The 26,131-nt window shown below is 45.4% G+C and overlaps 1 protein-coding gene across 2 annotated transcripts in view; it reads left to right on the top strand.

The window, feature by feature from the left end:
- LCLAT1 (lysocardiolipin acyltransferase 1) overlaps positions 1–9,347 on the top strand; it is an 80,674-nt gene extending 71,327 nt beyond the window's left edge. For both annotated transcript variants that reach the window (XM_027907050.1, XM_027907051.1), the window contains exon 6: positions 6,981–9,347. In XM_027907050.1, the coding sequence (XP_027762851.1) occupies positions 6,981–7,489 (509 nt within the window). In that variant the 3' untranslated portion in view covers positions 7,490–9,347. The remainder of the gene's footprint in view (positions 1–6,980) is intronic.
- Positions 9,348–26,131: the final 16,784 nt, after the last annotated feature.

Below are 26,131 nucleotides of genomic sequence, written 5' to 3'. Positions count from 1 at the left end.
GATTTCAGAAACTTAAGTAGGTTTAGTCTGTTCAAGAGCAACTTACTAGGTTGACAGATCATAGAACCGCTTACCTATATGAGCACAGACAGCTCACTAACTTAGCCAAGTTATATGGTCAGGAAGTAAAAGTACGAAAGTAATGTACACAGACACATACACATGCCCCCCTGATTAATTAGAGGAATTGCTTATCTCATGTTAAAAGCTTTAACCACATCCCATGGCAAAACCAAAAACATTCTGCATAAGCTCCTCTGTCATTCCGGAGATCAGATTAGGTGATGATAACATTAGGTCTGGTCTTAAAATAATTAAATGAGGTATTTACAGAGATTTCAAAGTCAAAGCGGATCTCCCTCCCCACCACCAACCTCACAACAACTTCAGTTAGTGGTATAGTTTACATATTAATGAGATGTAGCATCAGGCTGCAAAACTATGTCATGTAAATGTATTTACCTAAAGAATTAAGCACATGTAATGACTGCTGATAGCTATGAGAATATCCTTATATCTCTTGGTCTTTGTACCAGCCAGACCAGAGGTACCTGGTATCAGTTCCCAATAGTCCTCTACTCCAGTATGCAGCACCCAGAGCACATTTCCTTCCTGCTGGGAAGCAGAAAGCAGCCAGGGTTGTCCCTTTCCCAGGCTCCCACCCTCAGGGACTAGAGGTGCAATGTCCTTAACTCCTTCATGTCAGCAGCTGGAGGGTCTTCCTCTCTCCTTGCATCACAGTGCCAGCAGAAAATTGGATAGGCATACAAAGAATTGGTATGCGGGATCACTCTCCTCTGTTAATCAAGGCTAGTATTATCATTCTGTCTTTTTTTGTTTGCTTATTTGATTGCTGCACTTACCTAAAAAAGATTTCCAATAACTACTGAGTTGAAAGTGATTTAGATTAACCCTAGCTGACACTGCTGCTTTAAAGAGGGCTGCCTGAAGTTTTAAATCCTCACAAGCATGATACTTCCCAGGAGGGGCTGTAAATCCTTGAAGCTGCTCCCTCCTGATACTGTGTTCTCAAAGAAAAATCACTCAAATCTCGTGAGCCAAGGCAGTGGTATTATCCAGTAAGCAGTTTTAGATGGCTTTTGTTTTAATGTCCAAAAATGTTTCTTTGTTTCAAAGCTAACATACGTATTGTAAAACTCGACAAGTTTGTTCTACTTGTTTCCATCTCTGCTTTAATTATGTTGCTGATCAGTTTATTTACAGAAATGCCAAACCTCGCTCTTTCGGGTTTCCGAAGGAAACGTGTAGGGTTGAGGATATTAGGGCATAGGTGGGTGAGCTACAGCCCAGTGTTTTATGAAAGCCTGAAAATGTATGAAATATCTGGAGCTGTGCAATGAAGGGACAGATAGGTCACTTCACTGGAGAAAGTAGTTATATGGAGGTGAGAAGTGGAATGGACAAGGGCCTCACATATTGGTCCCACCTTTAACAAAGCTGCTTAATGTAAGGTGATCATGAATATTCTGTTGTGAGAGCATCTCAGTATGCCTCTCCCCATTCTGGTTCAACAGCTCATCAGCGTGCTGTTCTGTGGTGTACTGTGGTTAAGAATAGCATCTTCTCTGCTGGATCAATGCAGGGGGAGAGACTTGTATAATCCTTGTAAGTAATGTCAATGATAACTAAAGTAGGACAAATTACATCTGCTGAGATCCTTGCTAGGGATGGAAATGGTTTAATGCCAAGGAGACTCAGCTGCCTGTTCACCTTCTAGGCTGCAGACAGTCTGAGCAGTTCATTGCATGGGTTTGCCTGGGACCATCCTCATTTTTGGCTCACTGATGGTCATTTTGGCTTTCAGAGCTCCTGTTCTGAATCATCATTTTGGCTCTGAAGTCACTGTTTGTACAGATCCTTTTGTCTCGCAAGGAGCTTGCTCAGCATTGCTCAGTCCCCAGTACGAGCAAGGAAGTGTCCTTGTCATTTGTGTGAATCATCCCTGAGGAATGGGCTGTGCTTGAGCTCCCAAGTGATGCTTATGGCAGAGGGGATGGGTCCAGCCAGCCAGCCCACTTACGTGGGACTGTGCTGTGGGACTGAGCATCACTTCTGGCAGTTGTCTGCAATTGCATCTGCATCGCAGTATTACCCTTGTGAGTGTGTTTGAAAGAAGCTGAAAAATAGTTTAATCCCACCTTTTGTGTTCAGGCTGGGTTTTTTTCCCCCTAGAATTAAAATACTGTGCTGGCATGGTATTATTAAACACACAATTAATGTTCAGGTTGTAAGGTTTTATAATAAGGGATGAGATAAAAGGGTTGTCTGCACCCATGCAAAGGAGCACAGGGGCAGGCAGGCAAAGCCCCAAATCCCAGATGGAGGAACAAAGCCTCTACCCCAGCTCCTCCAGGGGTTGTCGTAGGGGAGCCATTGGCTCGTGGGCCAGGAGGGACACCCATCAGTGAGTCCATGGGAGAGGACCCTGTCCATCACCTTGCAGACTAAGGGGCATTACTGCTGGCAGGGCTCTGGGAGTGTCATTGCAGGATGCCAAAGAATGAGCTTTTGGAAGGACAAGACTTATTATGGGATGTTTAGGTGAAGAACCAAAAGTGAGGAAAGGGATGCCTCAAGGTCCTTTGGAGGAAACTAATTTTGAAAACTGAGGAAAAAGAGGCTGGTCCCATTTAAATGGGGCTGGTCAGTACACTTGGCTGGCTGTGCCTTGTGCCCCATCAGCCCAGTCTGCCCCATCTTCTCAATAAACCTTATTTCTGTTTTCCTGGGTGAGGGGACTCTAAGTCTGCATATAGAGGTGCAAGTACTAGCAACTGGAGAGGCAGGCCATGAGACCATTTTGTTTGCTTGGGTGCTGTTTTCTGTCCCTGTTGATCCATGGCTGGCTGGCTGTCTGTCTGTGCCGGCGCACAGTGCGTGTGTATTTGTGTGTGAGCACATTGGGAGTACTTGCTCAGGCTTGCCTCTAGCTGGGGCGGGGAGTTGCAAAAACTGAGCTGTTCTGGACTACCACATGCTGCAAGTTCTAACAAAGAATAAAAATTCTGATGGAACAACTAGTGTAGTGAAAGAAAATGTCCTCGTTTTTCCTTGGAAATGTTTTTTAAAAGGCAGTATCTTTCTCTGATGCTGATATTTTGGTCATGAGCCTGGTTAAGTTCTCCCTGAGCCACCTCTGAGTACAGTGCCCAAAGCAACTAGCTGTGCATTGTAATAGGTTGAAGTAATGTCATGTATTAACGGAGCCTGAAATATAAATGATTTTGATCGGAGCACAGAAAATTAGGTAAGTAAAAGAGTTCTGCTTTTGAGGCATTTTGTCATCCCAAAATGAAGACCACCACATGGATTAATCACTCTCTGCATGTCATGCAGTTTACAGCCACTTAACAATGATTAGAAATAAACTTTATATTCACTCCTGAGCACTGCAGTAAGCTTTCATTTTCTGAGGTGCTTTTATAAAGCATAGGACAGAATATTATTCATGTCTATGAAGGATACATAGTTCTACCACTGCAGGAAGAAAGTTGTGAGACTGTAAAGCTACTTAAAATGGTGTCTCTTTGTCCTGAAGAAATGGGCTACCTGCCTGATGTTTTAATCTTAAGGGCAGTTTCTTAGCTTAATTAGATTTCAGATGCAAATCTGTGAACATTATTTGATTTCCTCCGTCCTTCATTCCTGCCCTAGTGGGACGTGGATACGAAAAGCATTTAAAGAGATGTTTTGTCCACCAACAGCTTCTCTGAGCTAATGCACTAGAGAAGTACAATGATGTGGTTTCCCTTAGTGCAATTTCTTCTTAAAATGTGCAGAAATGGGTTTTTGAAGCTAGACTTTAAATTCAGATGGAAAAAGGATCTTTAAAGTCAGTGACTGCCCTGCATCTTCACTTAAGATCACTTTCTTTTTCTGGTTGACTGACACCTTAGAACACATGCTGTTAGATGTTTCCAGATTGCAGAGGCAATGAGCTTAACTTCAGAGGGAGACAGTAAAGATGGCTGTAGACAAGAGTGCAGGTTCAGAACTTCCTGAGTAAACCTAGCCTAAAGGGATTTTGTCCCTGCTCATGAATAGTCTACCTTTATCTCTTGCTGTAACTTTTCTTCTTTTTAGGAGATTCTCCAGTAGCATGTTTGGCAGTGATGCAGTGACCCCTTCCATATCCATTCCATTGATAAATCAGCATAGAAGACACAGAAGCTTTTTGTTTGGATCCAGCAGCTCTACTGCATGTCACACTAGCAGGGCATGCTTCTTTCAGCAGCTGTAGAAAACTGATTAGAGCTGGTTATTTCCACATGCTTGCCTTGCCAGGGAATTAAAGCTTCAGGCTGCCATTTGTGTGGAGTTCTTAAATATGTATGACCCAGACCAGGGGGCTGTTGAGAAAGGCTCTAATCCTCTTGCATATGAAACCTGGTGTTCTGGTCTTCTCTCTTTCTGGTATGTCTGTTCTTTCAGATATGCTAAATCAACCCTTGAAGTTTCATTTTTCCTTGTGTAAAATACACTTTATTAGGTGAACCTTGCAGCTGGAATTAGGAGATGCTGGTTCAAGCTGGACACACAGAGCAGGTCATGTAATCATCCCCGCGTGTAATGCTGAAAGAGTAACGTCCATCCTCTTATATGCAGCTCTTTGAGCTTGGTTCTGGGTAACCATAATGTAGTGTAGACCTTCTACAGTCTGGTGGGAAGCCCTGCTGGAATGTTTCTTGTATAGGGATGGCACGGATCCATAGGTAAGGAGTAGAAGCATCCCTCTTTCTGATCAGGAATTCATGGGGAGAAATATACTTGCATGCTGGAGAGGTCCGACCAGCTGTGAGTACAGAGGGTCCTGCCAGTCCTACTTGTACAGAATCAAGAAATCTGATGATTTATTACCTGTACCCTGTAATTGCCAGTGGTCCTGTAAAACCTTGATTTTTCGGGAACACTTGCATGTAATGGCAGACTGTTTAGCTGCAAAGGTGCAAGTGGCCATAAAGTGGGTGAGAAACTCATCTAGCCAAAAACTTTTTTTATAAGTCTTTTTTCATGCAAGGATCTCAGGAAGGCTGAACTTTTCTGGCCTCCCTCTTGGGGTAAAGTGCGTAGGTTTTATGTGTCACCAGGACCTGGGTAGCTATGGATGATCAGGAGGAAGACAGATTGTAGGAGATGGACATCTCTTGGAGGTATGTGTAGTAGCCCTTCCCTTGGTTGGGCCAGGAACTGGGGGATGACCATAATTCCTTCTGATGGCAGAAATATTTGGAATAGTGGGGGGGAAAAGTGAGATGTTCCCAAAATGAAAATATTTTGTAATCAGGTGCAGCAGGCTGGCTATCATTTTCTTTTCTAAGTGCTGGGTTTTTAAGACATGTTCAATTTTGGCATCTCTTGGTAGGAGATCTGAAAAGTTCTACCTGTACAGGGATTCTCTGCTTATACAGGAGGTGATCCCGTAACTAGAGAAAAGATGGAATATTGAGTTTTGCTCTGATAGACCTCCTAGGAGCCATATATAGCTCTTTAAAAACCTGAGTAATCTGCTGCTGCCCGAGAGAGATTGTTATAAGGCAGCACAGTTATAAAATACTCTGAAAGGCTGAATAGGGTTTTTCCCCCTCTTGTGATATTTGGAATTGAACTTTAGATACATCATTTTGAACATAGCCTTTTAAAGTAACCTTCTATTCTTGCCATGTCATTTTTAGAGCTGTAAAGGAGAGCCAAAATGCCAGGGAAGGAGAGCAAATAAAAACGAGGAATGGGGATAAAGAGTAGGTTTTGATCATTTTTGCAAGAAGTGGCATCATCTGTGAGAACAAAAGTCTTCAATTGCTGCAAGTGGAGACAGCTTTTAGTCTCCAATTCTATTTTGCCCTCAGCCAGCCAGCCAAATAAAAACAGCGACATAAATCACTGCTGGCAGAACTTAACAGTTATGCAACGTCCAGTGCACCACATGCCTATTTTTAGATCAGTTTTACACTAGCAGAATTTACTTTATGAAATCTAAAAAGAATGTCTGGTCAGGGACCGGGGGCTAAAGAAGGTATTTAGGAAGTGCAAAATATAAAACCACTTAGTACAAAGATGGGCTAGCAAGCCCCACTTTGGCATCACTGATACCCTTCCAAGAGCATTGGCTCAATCAGACATGCTGATGAAGAGCAGGGAGTTTTTCATCAATATCTGAACCTGAATATCTAATCTGCAATTGCCTTTTAAATGGCTAACTACACTCACTGTACCCAAATAGCCAACTGTATGTGGTTTACTTAACGCTGGGCTTCAACCCCCACTTAGGCTGCACTTTATCTTTCCCAGATCTGGAGTGCAGAGAACAGCAGCTCACCTCCTTACAGTACTGGCTGCTCAGGTATAAAAGAAATTGTGTTAACAAGAGTGCTCTGCAAAGCTGGCTGAGCTGCAGAGCTGCTCCTCATCCTTTGTGAGATACATTAGATTTAATTACTTCATGATATTTAGCTGGTAAATGTTTCACTTATGTTTTCTCAGTCTTCGGTGAATTAGGATTGTGTATGCTGCTTGCTTCAGAGCAACCTGAATCTGTTTCAGTGTTCGCAGGAACAAAGACTAAGTTTTATTTCATTAGTGAAAAGAAATTTCAGCGTGCAGCACAGCTAGGAATGACTGAATATTAGACTCACATACTGTGCTCTTTATCCAAGACCAGATGTGTGCCTTCTCTCCTTTAAATTTGACTTTAATCTCTTACTCGCTGTTGTTATTCTGCACTGGTTTATACTGTGTATAATCTTGTTCACAAAGTTTTTTGCTCAGATTCTGAAAAGATAATGATTGGGAAAAGTTTGACCTTTCAGCCTTTAAAGATTCTAGCACATTAAACGTCCTCTGCATAGCTAAGATATCTCTGGGATTTCTGCCACAATTTTCAGTCACATCTTGAAGCAAATTAATGTTCTGACCATTATGTGATCTGTATTGATCTTTTTTCCCCAAAACTTTTCTTCTAGGTGACAATCTCGATGCTATCCATGACATAACCGTGGCATACCCCCAAAACATTCCTCAGACAGAGAAACACCTTTTGAATGGAAACTTCCCGAAGGAGATCCACTTCCACGTCCAGAGATACCCAATAGAGACAGTGCCCACTTCAAAGGAGGAGCTGCAGCTTTGGTGCCGGAAGCGTTGGGAAGAGAAAGAGGAGAGACTCCGACGCTTCTATGAAGGTGGAAAATGCTTCAGTGCAGCAGGGCAAGGCATTGTTCCCCCCTGTAAATCCGAGCTCAGGGTCCTGGCGGTGAAGTGCATCTCGCTCCTCTACTGGACAGTGTTCCCGCTGGGTATGCTCGCGCTGCTGTACCTGTACAGCTTTGCACAGTGGTATTTTGCAGCCATGGTCATCTTTTTTGTTGTGCAGCAAAAGATATTTGGTGGGCTGGAACTAATTGAACTGGCTTGTCATCGATATTTTAAAAAGCAACAGAAACTTCACGACACGGAAACAAAAAACAATTAGTTCTGGCGTAGAGAAAGGGTAGGTTTGAGATGCCCTGCGAATTTTATGCACAGGGAACAATTTTTGCATGAGAATTGTCTTTTACTATCGCCATTGTTAGACGTTTGCACATGATTCTGTGAAGAGAAGGAAAAATGTTAGTTATTCCTACATGTGAAAATGGTAATTTTTAATCTCTGAATGTAATTTCAACATTGCTCTTGCAAACAGCTAGCAACTGAATTCTGCTGTCATTAAGAAACAAATTGCTGGATTACTGAACAATCACAAGGACGTTAATAAATGTGTAATGCACTGGACTTTTGTGTAGAAACCCAAACTGTTCAGCTAACAGAGACAGATGTATGATTTCTGTATAATCACGTTGTTGTGAAGTAAGCATTGGATTTGGAAAGCTGGTAATGTGATGTTTTGATGGTAGGTGGAAGTTGGAGAAGTTGTTCTGTTTCTTTTTTATATTTCAAATACTCAAACTTCTTTTAAAATAATATTTTTGCATAAGCTTTTTCAAATACTACTGAACCTACCACTGTTCAACCATTGTGGCTTGGTCACTCAGAGGATTTTTTAAGCTTTGCATTCTTGTGTCATAGTACTGAAAACAGTGCAGGCTCTGCCTCCATTTAAGTCTTTGCTGATTATTTAATAGACCTCTGCAGCTAAGTTTTGGTTTCTCACTATTTCATACTGTTTCTGTCTCCCTCTTAGCTGTGGGAGAGTTGTTCCTACTGTAGTATGCAGAGCTGTGGGATAGGGGAACTGGGTTTTTTTGTTGGTTTAGTGGTCTTTTTTTCTCACAGAGGCAAAAGTAAGTGTCTGTCTCCAAATAGCTGGAAAATGTTTTTTCAAAACAGTGTCCTTGTAGACATTCTTTGATTGAAAACATTTTATATAATTTTCAGAGTAGGCAAGATATCTCTTTTTTTTAGCATTAGTTTTGGTTTTCACGTTGCTTCCTTTGGCATTTCACGTGTCCGTATAGATAAGCAGGAAGACTGCTTGTTCCATGCATGCCAGACAGACCTGTTGAAATGCATATGATGGAATGGTTGTCTCCGTATTGGTACAAGAGATGGGTTTGGGTTTTAGACTTATCACAGAACAGGGAGGAGCTACATCTTCCCTTTGCTGTATTGGCTTTGATTTCTTGATGACATCATTACTTTTTTAACCTCCTTCACAATTTTTAGGGGGGTTCTCTTGGGGCTCCCACTATAACATGTTCACTTTTTTTCATGACATTCAGAAAATCTGAAGGCTTAAGCTTAGACAAGGCACTTTCAAGTGTATTCCTTGTCATATACATTAAAAGTAATGTTATATTCAAAGACGAAAGCATTGCCAGCACTTAGGAGACATTTCAGGTCTTCAGGTTAGATTGTTCTGCAAACCTCAAAAATTTTAGACAACTTGATCAATTCTACTGCTGCAAAACCTTCCTGACTTACTAAATATTTGTTGTTTATTGCATGAGGGCTTGTTTGAGCCAGACTGAGATGGCCTGGCTCGGTGTGTTAAGTGGCATTGCCGTGAAATGTGAAAGTGCAGAGCAAAATGTATCTTGTACTGTGCTGGGTGTCTCAAGCGTTGGATTGGCATTGTGGACACACCTGTTTGCTTTTAAATTACGACACTAAGCATGTTGTCTTATGTGTTTGTTTCAAAGACCATTCTTTTAACAAATCACCAGCCTCTATTTAACTGTCCCTTGCAAGGTGACAAGTCTTTTTTAATCTATGCTTATAATAACTAATTGTTTATTATGCGGAAAGTACTTGAAGCCATCTGGTTTACTCCAATTTTTTTAATCCCTTTTTTCTTAAAAATAAATAAATAAACAAACAAAACTAGGTTTATATTTAGGGTTATGTTTCTTAATGATTTTTTCATATTTGTATTTGAGTACCTGACGACTGACAATTGGTGTTTCATTGTCATGAGTGGAAGGAGGTCATTTCTGCACCTCGAGGTCTTTTTTTAACACAATTCTGTAATATCACAGGCATGGTTGCAGCTTAAATCTACATAGCCTGGTTTTTCTTCACCTAATGCTCGCTTTGGTGCAGTTCCCATCCTTGGTGCAGATTACTTGCACATCCAGGTAATCCACTGCAAGGGAAAACCTAAAAACTGCATCTATGGTTAATGCAGGGGAGACCTAAAAGGCTTCTTCTAATCTGTCCTAAGCCACGGCTGTGCTTTCATACCAGGAGTAACCATGGCCAGCCTACTCCAATAGCCTTAACATCATCTTCAGGAGTGAATTCAGAGAACAGGTTCTGTGTGTTGGTGACATAAATACCAGCTATGCTTTTCTCAGTCGTTCAGAGAACTTTGTGGTGTCATCAAATGTATCAGAAGCATCAGTGTGAGTCTTGGCCATGGAGCAGTAAAGGATTTATATCTGTGTGTGATTAAAGTTGAGCTCTGAAAGTGAAGTCATGCAATCCATCATAGACCCTTACAAGGAGTTTTCTCCCAGCTGGAGCCAAACACGTAACCTACTGTAATGTGGTAAAAACATCCTGCAAATCTGTAATTCATCCTCCTCTCTCATGTATTCGGATCAAAGAGAAAGAACAATATTCTTGTCAGCTGTTAATGTCACTTTTGCAACGCCCAGCTCCACGATGTGGAGTAAGTGGTCAGTGAAGAATCCTCCTCTCCCAGGGGAGGGTGTTGGGTTTGTGTCTGATGTAAATTTTCAGATTACATGCATCATTTTTCAGCTCAATTAGAAATGCAAGGTGGGGAAAAACTGAATGAGAACTAAAAGCTTTGTGGATATAGAAGCTTCTTTGATTAAAAAGTGGTTGAGAAACTGAGGGAAGATATTTCTGTCAATTTTTTTTCTCTTTGGTCAGAATGTGGCTTTTTACTGAAAATATTCTAATACAGAGATTTCTTGGAGGCTTCTTTGTTCCTACCCTATTTTCCTATTTGAAGAACACTAAGATGGCACTTAAAGACATGGTTTAGCATCAGTCTTTTCTCATCTAAATTATTCTATGATTCTGTGCTGGGTAAATCACTTTGAAATGTTTTCAGTGCTGTTAGATTAAAGGTGCTAGTACTCCAGGAATCACCCACTCCTCTTTCATGGGACACGTATTGGCACCGAGACTCGTCTCACTCATTGGCAGGTTTGTCCCAGCTCACCTTCTGCTGTAGTCCCAAGCAGCTGCACTGCTGAGCAGCCACTGCTCTGTCTTACGGGACCTACAGGTCTGGGTAGGTCTTGTTTACATTATTTGAAATCAGTGATGTGCTTTAAGGATGCTGCTCCTGTTTGCTCAATCAAATGTTTCCTCTTCAGCATCGGGGGGTTTCTTTCTCTCTGCTCAGAACAGAAGGTTGAAATTCTGCCATCTGTGTGTGTCATCAAGCTCATCTGGGTAGCAGGATGTCAGACCAAGTCTCTTGACTTCAAAGCTGCAAGGCCCAAAGCTGGTCTGTAGGGTGTTGTCTGGAAATGTAGTTCTTAGTTTTGTGCATTGCATCAATCGGTGTTGTTTAAAAAAGATCCGTGTTTTTATAACTTGATTTTATATGTGCACTGTGTGAAAGGAAACACCAGGATACTACAAACCTACAGAAAGCCTTAGTTTTCAGATTTCACTGATAATATTATTAGAATGTTTTAACCATGTACCAGTTACTCTACAGCAACAATAAAGACCTGAAGCATTGCACGTGTTTAATTTTGTTGTTTTCTTTTTACTGCACCTTTAAGGAACAAACCTTGTCTTCAATCCTGTAGTTGGCTCTGTTGGGCAGATTGGTGTCCATTTGGATGCTCAGCACATGGTTTGTGGCTGTTGGAGGGGAGACCCCCCCCTTCTCTCCTTGGGAAGTTGGAAGGGGGGTCTGACTGTACCCTCACTCAAGCTTCTTTGTGTAAAGGGGTGCAGAAACCTTCAAGAGTGTGCAAGAAGTACAGCTCAGCTTTAGCCTTGCTGTGCTGCTTAACCAGGATTGCTAAAGAGTAATCTGTGTTAGGTGCTGATCCCTGGGTAAGTCCTCCATTGTAGCTATATCCTTTTACCGTCTGCGGAACTGCTGACACAAGAAATGATCTATGGCAAGGGTCACGTTCTTAGAGGAGCTGTCTTTAATGTAATTTCAGATCAAAGGCTCCTTGATTTCTCTCTCCATTGCTTGAATGCTAATCCAGTGTGGAAGCACAAGGGCTGTGTTTCTCAGCTCCTCGTTACCTGATGGGGAATAGCCTTGCTGTGACAGCCCTAGTAAAACAGCTGCAGCTCTAGCAGGTAGCATGTGTCAGAAAAAAACACAAGAAACTGGTAGCAGTTTCTGCAGCTAGAAAGGATATTTGCCATGTCTCAGAGCATTCAAATCAGTCCCCTGAAGTAAAAATGAATGGCTTGTCACTCTGGAAAGATGGTTGACCCTTCCTGTTGGTTTCCTCAGAACTCAAGTATGCAATGAAAAAAATGTATTTATCTATCTTTCTTGTCATTACAGAAAATAATAGTAATGGAGGCCAAAGCTTTCTCCCTCCAGCTGCCCCAAAACTGCCTCCTTTGCAGTTCAATACAACAGCAAAAAGGTTGACTGATTTTCTGAGTACCTTGGATCAGACCACAAGCTTTCTCAACCAGAAATTGCTCCTGGGAGTGGGGAGCAAGGTCTGCTTGTAATATGGTTGGGTGACTCTTGTCTTAGAGAGGGTTTCTGCTGAGACACAGAAGAGGCAGAGAGCGCTCACCTCTGTTCTTGCTAGGCCTCTCGAAAGTCCAGGCATCTTTATCAGGAGTGGATATAAGGCCCCGAGTTTTTAAGTAGATGTCTTTTTCTATTACAGTAGGGCCTCCATATGGTTTGTCATCCCTTTTTCTGGAGGTCTTCATCTGAAGTCACTGTTTTCTCTGGTGATGGGATATGCAGAAGACTGACAGGAGGAGTTTGAGCAAAACTTGACCTTCATACCTGCTCTCAGGAGAAGAGGGAAGGGTGTTTGAGATCCTTCATGCTGGGGTGCATGAGAGAGGCAGGTGTGCAGGTGCTGGTGTAATGGTTTTGGTGGTCAGCAGCCTCTTCCCTAGACTTCTCTCTCCTTTTGCTTGTGTGAGACATAAGGCAATAGCCCTTTCACCCTCATCTGCAGGGAGCAGAGAAGCACCTTCAGCCTTACCAAAGGGAAGAGCTAGAGGAGCTTGGGCCTCAGCATTGCTTCTGCATCCCCAGGACACCTAGCAGAGGAGGATAAGCTGTGCAAGGGCGCAAGAGCACAAGGAGATGCTGTGGGAGTAGGGTGGAGTAGGAAGCACTGCAGGTTGCAGCAGATCTGTAACCTGGCACTGACATCACTGCTGGGTTTTCTTTGTCTGCCTTCATTGCTTGCTCTGCTCTTTGAACTGCTGGGTGTTGAGTGAGTGAGAGAAATGTATGTTGATTGACACTGAACCTAGAGGGGAGGGAAATGTTAGGGATAACAGGATAGAGGTGGGGAATGTTAGGGATAACAGAAATGCTATGGAAAGTGTTGACTCCTGTCAGTGCTGGGTACAGCTGTTGGGAGCATGTCATCCTACTTCAGTCTGAAAGAAAAGGGCTCTGCTAAAATACTTCTCTTCTCAGACATCTTTAGGTGAAGTGGGGAGAAAAAGAACATCCTCCATGGGGTGGTTCCCAGCTTTACCCACTAACTGCCTTCTTTCTGTTCTTACCTGCCATGCTGCCCACTGATGCTGGCATGGCCTGTGTGTGCCTGTAGCTAGTTGGGGTGATACATCCTCTCTTTCTGTACTCAAGTGTCTCACTTGATGTCCTGCCTTTTAAGACATTCAAACAGCTCCTCCTGTTCCTTTTCCTGGCAGCTGTGCAAGACCCTGAGTTCTTTAAGGATAAAATAATCCCTCACTGTCAGTAAGATTCCCAGCAGCAGGCTGGGAAGCTACCCACCTTTCCAGGGAAGCTTGCAAAGTCAGTTGTAACACAGTGCTGCCTTATGCAATCCATGTTTTGCCTGGCAGCTGGGTGCTCCCTCACCTTGCTGGCAAGGAGCTGCCTCATCATCCCCCTCACCACCGCTGCAGTTAGTTCTTCTTCCAGATTATCTCCTGAAATGATCCAAGTGGAGATGTTGTGCATGCTGGTAGATCCCCAGGTTTGCTTCCTACAGCTTTGCAGTCCCTGCCAATGCTATTTCAAGAGCTCTCTGAAGCTCATCTCTGAACTCTTTCACTTGAGAAGTGCCCTTTTTATAGCTACTTAAGCAAAGGTCCCCACTTTCCCAGGGGCTTTCCTTGGTGCTTTGTGATGGGCACAAATCATCAGTCAGTGGGTCGGTCTCAAGGTCATGGAGAGGAAACCTTTCCTCTGCTGTAAGGGCAGGAGGGATTCCCTTCCAACACTTGGATTCCGGTTGGATCAGAATACCATGCGGAGTCCTGGACACGGGGAGGTCAGGAGGTGAACTCATGCTGCTTCTAACAGGCCTTAACACCAATCCCTGCAGGAGCAGAATCAGCCATTTAATGCTCTAAACAACCCCTTTTAACAGTAAACAAGTGTCTCCTGATTCCTTTCTTGCTCTATGCCTTCCTTCTCCTCTTTCCCTGCCAGGAGCAAGAGAGGAGAAAGTTTTGGGACACCTTCTGTGCTACAGTTGCTTAAAGCAGAACATGATGCTGAAGCCACTGTCCTGTGTGGATTGAGCTGTGCCCAGCAGGTTCACAAGGCAGGAGTTGAGGACTGCTCAACACTGCAAGCTCCTTGCATTTGTCTGTCCCTGGAGGGACCCACATGGAGAGGGACTGGATCCAGTTTCTCACCCACTGCTAGTCTATTGTGTGAGCACAGGCCAGCTGGTTTGTCTTCCTGGGTTACTGCATGAACAACGTGAGATCCTCACACCCAACACAAGGACAATGGGACATGCAGCAGCATCCTACAGCTCCCCAGTGCTTCATCCAGCAGCTGGGAAGCTGGAGAAGAGCCCTTGGGAAGGGACCTGCCGACTGATAGACCTCAGGTGTCCTCAGTGGTCTTATCAAGGATGCTGTGAGTAATGTGGGCCAGGGGTAAGGACAGAGAACAGGCAGCACTTATTGCAAGCCAGGGATGTGCCCGACATCAGGCTCTTAACACTTACCTATGGGTTTGATGCTGCACATCCATCTGGGACAGGTATTATTCCTGGCCCTTGAGGCCTCAGCTGGGAGTAAGCCCCACCATCATGGGCAGGACAGCACAGGATGCAGCTGCCCCACAGCTGCCCAGATAACAGCAACAAGTGCCACATTTCCAGCAGCACTGAGGGCTGGCACTTGCATTACAGATCCACTGACTCAGCTACCTGCCTTTCCTGGCCCTGGCACGTGCCCAGCACGCCCACCCCAGAGCATTCATCCTAGTAATATTGTGGGAGTTTTTCTGATACAACTGGGAGAAGGGCTGATGTTCAGCTGTGATCTCTGCTCTCCTCTTGCAGTTCCTGCTCCTACACCATGTGAGGGACGCATGCACGGTTTCAGAACATGGGGTGCCTCAGCCTATATCCCTTCATGACCAGCCAGGCTTTAAATTAAGATGCTGAAGCTCTAGGAGCAGTGTGGCTGCCTTCTCTATTTTCACTCTGCGATGAACTAGCAGCAGGGCAGCTGGATCAGGCCTCTGCAGTCCATCAATTGGGCTCTTGCAGACATAAAAGGGCAAACCTGGCCTTGTGGTCACTCAGTGGTCAAGTGTCACACCCAGTGGACATTTCCAGCCTCCTCGCTGCAGATGCTGCACTCCCCTAGCGGTTTTGCTTTCTGCCCATGCTGGGGAAAGGGAGGTTCTTTTCCAGGAGCCTCTGAGAGGCAGCACAAGTAGATGTTTTATGCAAGATCACAGCAAGGTGTTCGGGTCTGCCTTCTCACAACATGTGAAGGTTAAAGACAGGCTCTCAGCTTTCCACCGCTAATGACAGAAAGTGCTATGTGAGTGAGAGAGAGCCTAATTAGGGATTAATGAGAAAGGAGCCTGTGGTTTTATTACCCATTGGACATGAGTACCGTGGATGAACAAGAGAGGTTGCATTAGCTGTTTCCTGCTGAGTTCTTCCAGCAGGAAAGTTCTTAGCAGACTTTGCACATCATTTAGGGATGGGAGGTAGAGGAGGGCACTGCAGGCGAGGAGTGATGGGGTATGGTATCCTCTGCTGCAGGCTGGGACAGACCCCAAACCTGTGGCCCCATGGGTGGACCCTGAGATTACCTCAGTTGGGTAAGGCATGGAGCTAAAAATGCCAAGGTTGTGGGTTTGATTCCCATACGGGCCATTCACTTAAGAGCTGAACTTGGTGATCCTTGTGGTCCTTTCCAACTCAGAATATTCTGTGATTCTGTCACTGCAGACCTTGGGGCAAAGACTTTGGGCTTTATTGTTGGGTCTACCACTGTCCAGTGGTGCGTATCATGCTCATACTGCATCCCAAGTGGTTCGGCAGGAATGGAGACACCTCCCGGGGATGTGCTGCTGCTTGGGGACACACACCACACTGTGCCACAGACCCTTTCTGTGGGTGAAAAGGTGCTCCAGCCCCATGAGAGTATGGTTGCAGTTGTCACCTTTCCTCAGGTGGTGCCTAGTGGCAGGCCATGGCATTTCAGAAGAGGGTCAGTCCAGGAGCAAAAGCACAGCTATTTGCTTGTGTGAAGGTCAGAGCAGAGCCCCTCACTTTGGGACCAGCCCTCTGCCCTGTTTCAGCCTGAATGTGGTAGTGAGGGAAGCTGGAAGAGATCAGATTGTTGATTGTCAGATAAAGACAGGAATAAAACCAGTGAGGTTAAGTACCTAATCTTGAATTAGCTTCATCATTCCTATCCATTGCATAAAAGCTATTAAAGTTATTACAGGACATACTGGAATGCTGGCACAGCAGGAACAACAAATATAGGTAGAGTGGTCCTTGTCATAAATATCACTCAAGCTGTTTTGACAGCCCTCTGCCATCATGATGCTGCTCACAGCCAGCTTGGCAGAGCAATGCCAAGCCCATGGCAAGCAGTGGGGGCATTTTATGAGAACAGCCACTTTTCTCTATTAATAGTACAAGGTTTGCATTCTCAAGGGGAGAAACCTCCTGTCGTGGGGCAGACCTGGTTTCCCTATGTCCTGTCCATGGGGCTCTTGCTGCAAGTGCCACAAGGAACCAGAGATCAGGGGTTAAAAACAAATGCACAAAAAAAAAAAATCCCCCCACTTGTGCATGCATTTGTTTAGTCTATTAATAATGTGCTTCACATTGTACTTTGAATGCTTTTTTTAAAATAATTACTCTGCATTTTACAACTCAGCTGATTCAGTTACATCCAGGTCCTAAAGTTATCAGACATACATCTTGTAAGGTCACAGCCTGACTCCACCAATGACTCATTACTCGACACCAAGATGTCTTTATTACCAATCACATGACCTTTTTAAGCTTTCTGTACTGACACAGCACACAGGTAGGTGCTTTTGTTGCTCTATTAACCAAGCCAGGTGCCTTTTCCAGTGAAAGATCATTGTACCCCTAGGTGTAAAGTCCTTTGGTTACCTCTAGTCTGCCAAATGCTCTGACACAATACAGTTAAGAAATGAATCCAGCTTTTAGCTCAGTCTTTTTGAATCATAATCATCCCATCGCCATGTCTCCCTGGGCAGAAGGGAGGATTAGGAAGGGGGACCTTACCCCGCACACTGGTGGCAGTGGGCAGAGCAGAGAGGTCACCCTGAACCTGGAGTACTTCCAGGACCATCCAGCCTCACTGAGTCACTCGTTAAGATGGTACAGCAGGAAGTCATTGGAAATGGAAGACAGTGGAAATAAAATGAAGAGCAAGGCACCCATTCACACCCTTGGCAGAGGCATTTCAGTTCCTGGTTCCCCGCGTGCCCACAGGGAGGACAAGCACTGCTTATTAGAGAGGTTATGTAATTGAAGTGGTCTATATTTATCAGGAGTGCATGGCGTACACACCTCGAGGGTCAGAAGCCCAGCAGTTTGGAGAACATTAGCTCCCCTAATGAATCAGCAGGGAGAAAGACCTAAAAATACAACTCGGCTGCAGAAGGGCATCATTGAGTTGCTCAGGGAGCCAAGGTCAGGAGGCCCCAATGTGCCCTTCCAGCTCCAGCTGGGGTTGTGCTATGCTCAGATGCTCATTGCCTCTGAAAGGGTAGGATCCACATTGTGCTAAGCCTCCTTTCGAACTTCTGTTGTGGTGTTGGCTGTTGAACTGTGCCTAAAGGAAGAGAAAGGCCCGTGCCATAACCACTGTATCGTAAAGTCAACCTCCTTTTTGCACCAGTCACCCTTTGAGCCTGAGGGATGAAACCTGAACACACATGAGATTTATCCTTCTTTATAGGGTGTAGAACCAGTACAAGTGCTTGATTTCATTCAGAATCGGGGTGGTCCTTGGCTAGTACCAAATGTGGAGGCTGGTTTGTACTACCTGTGCTGAGCCCTGCTTTGGGTGCTAGTGGTACATGTGCTTTGTGCCTCCTCCTCCTCCTCTTCTCCACTGGGGAAACTGGGGGCAGGTTTGTCTCTGTCATGCTCAGTGCCCAGCCTTCAGGAGCAACTGTGTCACCTCACACTCCCTAAACTGTCATCGTAGTGGGGAAGCTCCAGCACATCAGCAGTGGCCTACAGCCACTCCGTGTCAGGGTGGAGACACTGAGGTGAGCAGCTAGCTGGAGGGGTGTTTTTGCTGTCTTGCATGAATAAAGATAGTTAATGAGATCTATGTTTAGGAAACTGGTGCAGGTGTAAGGAAATAACAGATAGACTTTTGTTTTCTTGGTTTCTACTAAGTGAACTTGTCTGCCTGTAGTGCCGAAGAGCACAGCTCAGTGCCCTGGTTTACTCAGAGCAGCTTAGGCAAATACTGGTCCTCGCCCCATAGGCCCCATGCTGTGTTTGTGTAGTGTCTACACATGTCATTTACCTTTCTGAGATCTTAAATACCGTGCCCTGGACCAAATTCTGCCTTTCTGTAGACCAGCTGGTGGACCTGCCTGCCCAAGGCAGAGAGCAAAGCCTGGCCACACAGCCTGCCCCATGAGATTGGCCATCACTCCCATGGCTGTGCATTCCTGTCACATCCCCAGCGATGTTTTAGTCCTTGGCTTCTCATGGCCTGCCCCTTGCAAGGGCCACCATGGATGGGCTTGTGTGGCTCTAATCTCTGCCCACCACTTGGCAAACAATAAAACTGTAGAGGGGTAAACTGCACAGAGCACTGAGTCAGTGACCCATTGCAGCCAAGGCTGATGTTCCTCTCAGTGGGGTTTGCAGAGTGCTGATACTGATTCAAGTACTGCAGTCCCAGGGGCTCACTCTCATCCACCTGGAGTTCCATGCTTTGTTATGGTTTGTAAAAGCTTGATGATAAAGTGCTTTCTTATTGCTATTTTTGTGTCTTTCTGAAGACAGCTGTCTCCCATGAATGTCAGGGTGGAGGTTTCCTGCAGGACCAGGAATGCTGCTCCAGCTTGAAAGGAGGATCCTGCTGAGCTGTGGGTTGAGGAGCAGCAGTGTCTTGGGGACAGTACAAGAAGAGGTCAGAGAGAAGAGGAGGGTTCAGCAGTTCAGGGATTGCCCAGGACAGAGGAATGCAGGCAAGTGCAGGCACCGTGTAGGTGCTCCATGGGGAGCTCTGCAGGTATCGTGCCCATCTCCCATGCCTGTAGATGCTGGCAGCCCTGACAGGGAGGACAGACTCCTGGAGAAGGACAGGGAGGTCAACACCAGTGGTCACATCCATGCTGCAGGCCAGGGGCACTGGGTAAGGTCTTCATCTGTATTGCACTCGTGTGTAGTGTCAGTCCTACCTTCAGTGTAAACCTTGGTGGTTTTCAACATAAACCACAGGAGGATGTTCTCTTACTTTTTCAAGTCTGTGGGGTCTCTGCAGTCACTGCAAAGTCCACCCATGCCACTAGTGGCACTGGATCAGTCATTCTGGGCTCTTGCTGGTCAAGCACCTGAGTGCCATCTCCTCTTTGCTCCCAGCAATGTCACTGGCTGATGCTCAGAGACCCAACCCAGCACCACCCCATGGATGCATTGATCAGCATCCCTGGCCCCTGTGGGATGAGGCTCTGTTCCATGGCAAACAAGGAAAAGTATTGATTCAAATATAGCTGTGGGGCTGGTCTGCCCACTGCTTATTTCCTGAGAAAGGTAATTTTTTTGGAAGAGCTGGTCCTGGCAGAGAACTTTGCATACATTTTTCTGCTCCCATCAGTCTTCCCTGCAGATAACTCAGCAGCTCCTCCTCCCCCAGCCCCACATCTCCTAGACAGGCTCACAAGGCACATTCCTCTCCTGCAGCGGCTGCTGAAATTACTTTTTATTTTTAAACCCCAGGACACAAAAGCCCTACCTTTATCATTTGCCTGCAGTCTCAGCAGCTCCACATATCCTCATTAAGTAACCACCGATCATCAAATGAACCTGACAGGCGCCAAAGGCAGGGGGAGATCCGGACACCTGGTGTGCCAACAGCTGTCCCAGCTCTCCGTGGCTGCAAAATACAGGGGGTCTTCTCCCTGTGGAGTGGAGAGAAGGGCTGTCAGGAGGAATGGTGAGCTTGTGCCTTTTCACTGCAAGGTGCAGGCAGGTGGCTGCAAGGACTGAGTTCACCCCAGCGCTTTTATACTGACAAAAAATTAAAGGGGGTTATTGGGATGGAAAAGTGGGAAACTGCATTATGGTCCATGCAAATTCATTATCCTCTTTGGATACACTATTGAAATAATAATTTTTTTTAAATCTGTTTTTAATCTCTGTAGCACATACTCTGTCTTCAGAGCAGGAGGACCAACAGCCCTTGGTCAGCTGGGTGTGAGGAGATGTCCATGGGAAGTTTGGGTCTGACCCCCAGACAAGGCTGCTTTTAGAGAAAATTTGGGGAGAGGGATGGATCACGCAGAGATATTGATATGTAACTTTGTCCAGAGCAAATCCCAGTCTGATTTGTCCCTAAATGCCCAAGCATTCAGAAGTGCTTGGACTCAATGTGTTAAGCTTCTGTTTTCATTGGGACAAACTCCCAGCTGGTTTCTTCAGCCACAAAACTTGCTGTGGAGTCTCCCAGGGGAAAGGCCACGTTGCATTTTGGGAGAGGGCATGCAAAGATTGGTACATGCAAAGACGGAATCCCAACTGGAAACTTAACAGTGAACCCAGTGATGGGAGTATGCTTACAGGCAGGAATCATGTCCATGCTGGGGTGACCGGAGAAAATGTAGTTGCTGGTGATTGTTTTGGGGCCAGGAATCTGCTTTCTGGAATATGCTAGACTTGGGCCTGCAGCAAATTTACAGCTTGACAAGGATGCTCAGGAGTCCCTGCTGGGGCACACTTCACCCTGAGACAGGCACCGGCTGACACATAAATTAACTGGTTTTCCCCCCCAGCTTTCACAAAGGCTGATGCTGGGCTCTGTAATTGCACAAAGTTTTAGTGCAGCTCTTGTCTTGACTAAATTTCTTCAGGCATCTCTAATTAAATTGAATTTACTGGGATGACAAGTGTCTTTCTCCTCTCACCCACAGATGTTGTGACTGCTGCTCAGACTCCTGCACAGCCTGTTTGGTCCTTGGGCTGTGCCCACGGCAGGCTCAGTCCTCTGCAGGGACCTGCTGCAGGACCCCTGGGTTCCCCTGGGACTGCCCAGGCTCAGGGGTACTGCCTGGGTGCCTGTGCTGGTGTGAGAACTGAGGGACAGACCAGGGATCAGCCCAGCATGGTTTTAATTCTGCTGATAACTCAGATAGCCATAGACCAGTCTGTAGATTCTTTGTCGTCCTCCTGTCTGTGCTTGGTGGGGAGAGTTAATAATAGATGCTGGATGCTGCAGGAAGATGCAGAATTTAAATGAATTCCCCTTCCTTCTCAGTAATAAAAATGTTTCTCCCCTAAGAGCCCCTTGATTAATTGATCCGGCAATTGACAAATCAAGGATGGGAAGGCATAAAATCCAATAGAAACGGATGAAAATAGCATTATGTACCATCTGATGCAGTCAGCGATGTCACGCAACGAAATGACGGCAGAAAAATAGGGCCTTGGGCTGGAGGAGCCTTCATTAAGATGTGGCAAGGGTATTATTAAGTAAAAGAACATTGATTTTGTTTGAAAGATTTGGCCATCCATATTAAATATAATCTCCGTAATGTAATCTCGGTAGTTGCTTTAAATGTCAGCGTCACTTGGCTACATCTGCGTGCTGGGGCTGCTGCTCCAAAAGGAAGATGAAAACTTGATTCTTCACCACGCACTGTGCCCCGTTAGCTGCCTGGTAGGCTGTGCCCACACAGGGGAATATGGGTTTCCTACAGGGAATATAGGTATGCCAGAAAGGCCCGTGTATCTAAAACATATGTGATGGCAACAAAACGAGTTAATTACAGAGTCAGAAACAGCCAACACACAGGATATTTCGAAGCCAGAAATCACTTCAGACTCTGAGTTTTCATGTGAGACTTGAACACCTGGCCAGATTCTCTGCTGCAATTAACTCATGTAGCTCTGCTGGCTTCAGCTCAATGTCCTTGGAAGTTGAAGCCCCTATACCAAGTTTAGTCTAGTCTGACAAATTCTTCTAAAGATTTTTTTTTTTTTTTTTCTGGCTCACAGATGTCAAGATCCAGCAACAGTAATGCCTGAGCAGGGTTGTCATTGATGTGTGGGCAAGCTGGAGAGAGGTGGCGCTTGGCTGATGCCCCCATAGCTCATCAGAGAAGTGGATACTTCAAGACTGGGGAAAGTCACAACCCTACAGCACAGCTGATGTGAGGGTCCTCACCCATGTGGGTGTTTCCACAGCAAATGGTGCATGGCACCACTGGTCTCAACTGGGAGCATTAGCACAGTCCCAAAGCGGCATGGATCTCGCATCCCAGAAAACTCAGAGAAGTTGAGCATCCCCTAGGGCACAGGGGATGCTGTGAAAAATGGAGGTGAGGAGGAGGATCTCTGCTGGGGGCATAAATCCAAACCTCAGCAGTAGGTAGTGTGAATGATCTTTGCTGCCTGCCAGGGGGATCTGCAGTCAGAAATCCAGCATAGCACATGCAGAAGACACTCTCATCAACTGAGACAGAGAAGATTCTATGACAGGAGGGACCGTGGGTTTAGAAGTAGCTGGGCAAACTCTAGCAGGACCAAGGGAAAATTGGGGACTTTGTACGTAGTTATTCCTGCATCTGCTGGGTCCAGTTGGCACAGGGAAGGCAGTGGTGTGAAGAGCGGGTGGCTGAGCACACTGGTTGCATAGCTCTGCTAAAAGAGCACAAGAAAAGGTATCAAAATAATTTTCCTTGAGAATCAGAAGTGTCCAGACAGAGCTAAAGGCACCAAGACACTTGACTGTAATAGAGTCAATTTTCTCCTCCAAAGTATAGCACATAAACCTTTTTATACCCATGCACCAGCAAAGCTATTTTTATTCCCTGCCAGCTGTTGAAAGCCATTTCTGTGGCTCCCTCTCCATGCCTTTGCCCACTATCCCACAGCTAGTTGCCCACCTGAGCACTTGGTATCTGAATGACAAAGAAATAGGAAGCTGCCACTCCACTCTGATGCTACTTTGGGGCCAGGAAGGAGTCCTGTACAGATGGGGGCTGGCAGGAGATGAGGAGGGGGAGCAGTGGGAGCAGTGTGTGTGGCAAGGCTTACCCCATGTCCCTCAACATGAGGTCTGCTCCATGCATTGCTTGTGGTTGTGAGGCCGCAGCAACAATAGCTGGGTCTTTGTGTAGTGAGCAAAAAAACAGGGGAGTGCCTGGTCCCAGGATGCTGAGGGCACAAAAAAACCTTGTCATAGGAGTCCAGGGGAAGAGCAGGCACACTGGCAGAAGAAGGCCTTTTTGAAGACTTATTAATGCCCAGAAAACATCTCTGGTGCCAAGCTCCTCAGCAACACGCTGCTGGAGATGTGTAGGGTTTGTGAGCAAGAACCCATCGGGTTTTGACCCAATTTTATTCTTCTCCTAATAGCCTCTTTTCAGGTAATGGGCTGTGCAGACCTTTATTCTGACCAGCTTCTACCTGGGCCAATGTGGAAACCAAACAATCCTTCCATAGGACCACTGGCTATTTTTTTATCTCTATTATGACTATGAAAAAAGAAATAAGATAAAATCACTGTCAAGATAATCCTGCAGACTTGCTGGGTAAAGTCCATGCTGCCATAAACAGAACCATGACCTAAACATTAGGCTTGATAAAAAAGGGGCTTTTCTCCTCATCTTTCCTCACAGTTAACTGCAAAGCAGGAACATTACCTTTCCCTATGGAAAAGGGCAGGGGTACCACAACTGCAACTCTACTCAGTAAGTGCCCCTGGATCAAATGTAGAGTTTGGAATTTGGGGCATGGATCAAGCACAAACAGTTGTTTCCCCTTGCAATCAGTCCCAGGGGGCATTCAATGGAAATACAAACAAAACCTCTGGGGGGGGGCAAAAAATCCCAACAAATCAAAAAGTAGAAGAAGAAAATGGAAAGAAATAGATTTGTGTTTGTTGGGCAAGTCCGGTAGTTTTGAAAAGCCACAGAGCACTAAGGGGAAAATACATATAGAAAGATAGAAAGCAAAATACAGAAGCTTTTGTGTGATGCCAGCAATTTTCCTTCCCTTTGCTGAGAAAGGAGCTGCATGGATGTGTGGTGTTACGATCTGTTCTTTCAAATGGCTGAGTCAAATACCAGCTAAATTACAAAGAGTTGTACAGAGACATGAAGGATACATAATGACAATATTTTGTCATTCCTTCCTCAGAATAGATGGATATGGAAAGCAGGAAGGAGGAAAAATAATTGCATTAGTGTTCAGATAGGCTTTTGATAGCAGTTATTAAATGAAATGTAAAGGTTATTTTCAAACCCAAACCCTGGGTGCTGCTCCAAGCACGAACAGACTGGCAAATGATCTGAATTTTTCCATTTTCTTAATAGTGTTCCTATGGATGTGTTTACCTCATAGGCAGGTGTTGCAACCTTAGATTATAAAGCAAAAGAACAAGCATTTTGCTGGATATCCAGGCAAAACACATACTGACAGAGCAATAGCTGGAATCGATATTTCATTGCCAGTACACCTTCCTCCACAATAAGAGTAACAATGACCAGGACCAGAATGCAGTGTATCCCACACCGTTTCCACTCTCAGTGTTTCAGCTTTTCCACCCTGAGTACAACCCTGGAGCAGATACTTAGTACTCAGAGAAGGAAATGTACCTGGTGGTGTTCAAACCTCGCTGAGAAGCCTCTGTAATGATTCCTGGTGACTTTGATGCATCAACCGCAAGCGCAGACAGCCAGAGCAGGAGGGCAGGAGGCTGGCATGGATTCTGGAGAAACCCAGGCAGCCTTCACACCTGAGTTCATAGGAAGCTCCTGCATGTCCAGTTTCTGGTAATTCATCTTGTTGAGTTTAGATGAGATTCAGCAATGCATAGACCTCGTACAAGAAGAGGAAAGAAAAGGACTTGTTGCTCAAACCATAAAAATTAGTCTGGAAATCAATCCACCAACTCTGGTGACATGATGGACATTGCAGAGAGGAACCATCAGACTGTCCCAGCTCAGCCACCACCACCGCCTCAGGGCTAGCATTCTCCCGTGCATCCCAGTGTGGAGGGAACACTTCCCATAATGTTCAACAACAGCAGCCCCTTCTTGCATCACACTGGGCTGCAATCTTATTTTTGATTAGCTCCTCAGAGTGACATGTTTTAGATCTTCCTCTCCAGCCATGTCTTCACCTAGGACTTCTCCCTCTCCACCACTAAATTTTATCTGGCAGGGCCAGTCCAGTGTCAGCTGTGAATAACTCACCTGACAACTTGTGATCATCTGTCATTTCATCTACTTGGTGGCTACAAACCAGTTGCGATCCCTCCATTGTGTTTAGGGCCAGAATTGGCTATCCCACCTATCCGGCAAGATTTTCTTCTCTGAAACCTTTCCACAATTTTCAGTGCTTGGAGGCACCAGCAGCTGATGGTTTTTGCAAATGAGCAGCGGTTCATGTGGCAAAAGGTGAGTGTGGAGGAGAGTAGCAGAGGGAGTTGATGGCCAGAGTGATTATTTTCCACAGCCTGGTTAACAACATGCCTCCTTCCCAATCAAAGTTTTTCCTTCTCTTCCCATTTCTGAAGAGCTCAACACTGCAGGATCATAGAATCACAGGGTGATTTGCGTTCAAAGGGACCTAAAGATCCCAAACCAAATCTAGGCAGTGATGCCAAGCTGAGGTTACCTACACAAGCTCCAGCTTACTCATGCTTCCTGGGTAAGTGTGGCATTATGTGGCTTTCCAGTTGGTCTTTAACGTTGTCACCTAATTCTTTTTGGTGCTACTTGTTGTGAGCATCATACGTAGCAGCAACCATACTATTGCTGTGAAAGCTTGTGAAGCAGCATTGTGTTTTCAGCCACACACAAGCAGCTCCCTCTCTTCCCAGCTGGAATATTTACTCTCCCTTATGATCCTCCCCTGGCTGTTGTTATTCCCTGGGAGTGGCGAGGGGAGGAGGATGCTGCCACCTCACACAGAATGGGTTGCCCATCTGTATGCTGCCCAGGGCTTTCACAGACATGGCATCAGCTGAGAAATGCCAGGGGAAAGTGCTG

This window comes from Empidonax traillii, unplaced genomic scaffold (assembly GCF_003031625.1).
Source record: "Empidonax traillii isolate 1590-97213 ecotype Southwest subspecies unplaced genomic scaffold, ASM303162v1 scaffold1395:size116970, whole genome shotgun sequence".
NCBI classification, from domain to species: Eukaryota; Metazoa; Chordata; class Aves; order Passeriformes; family Tyrannidae; genus Empidonax; species Empidonax traillii.
The sequence above is the reverse complement of the archived record's forward strand: the minus strand, read 5'-3'. Positions and strand labels throughout refer to the sequence as shown.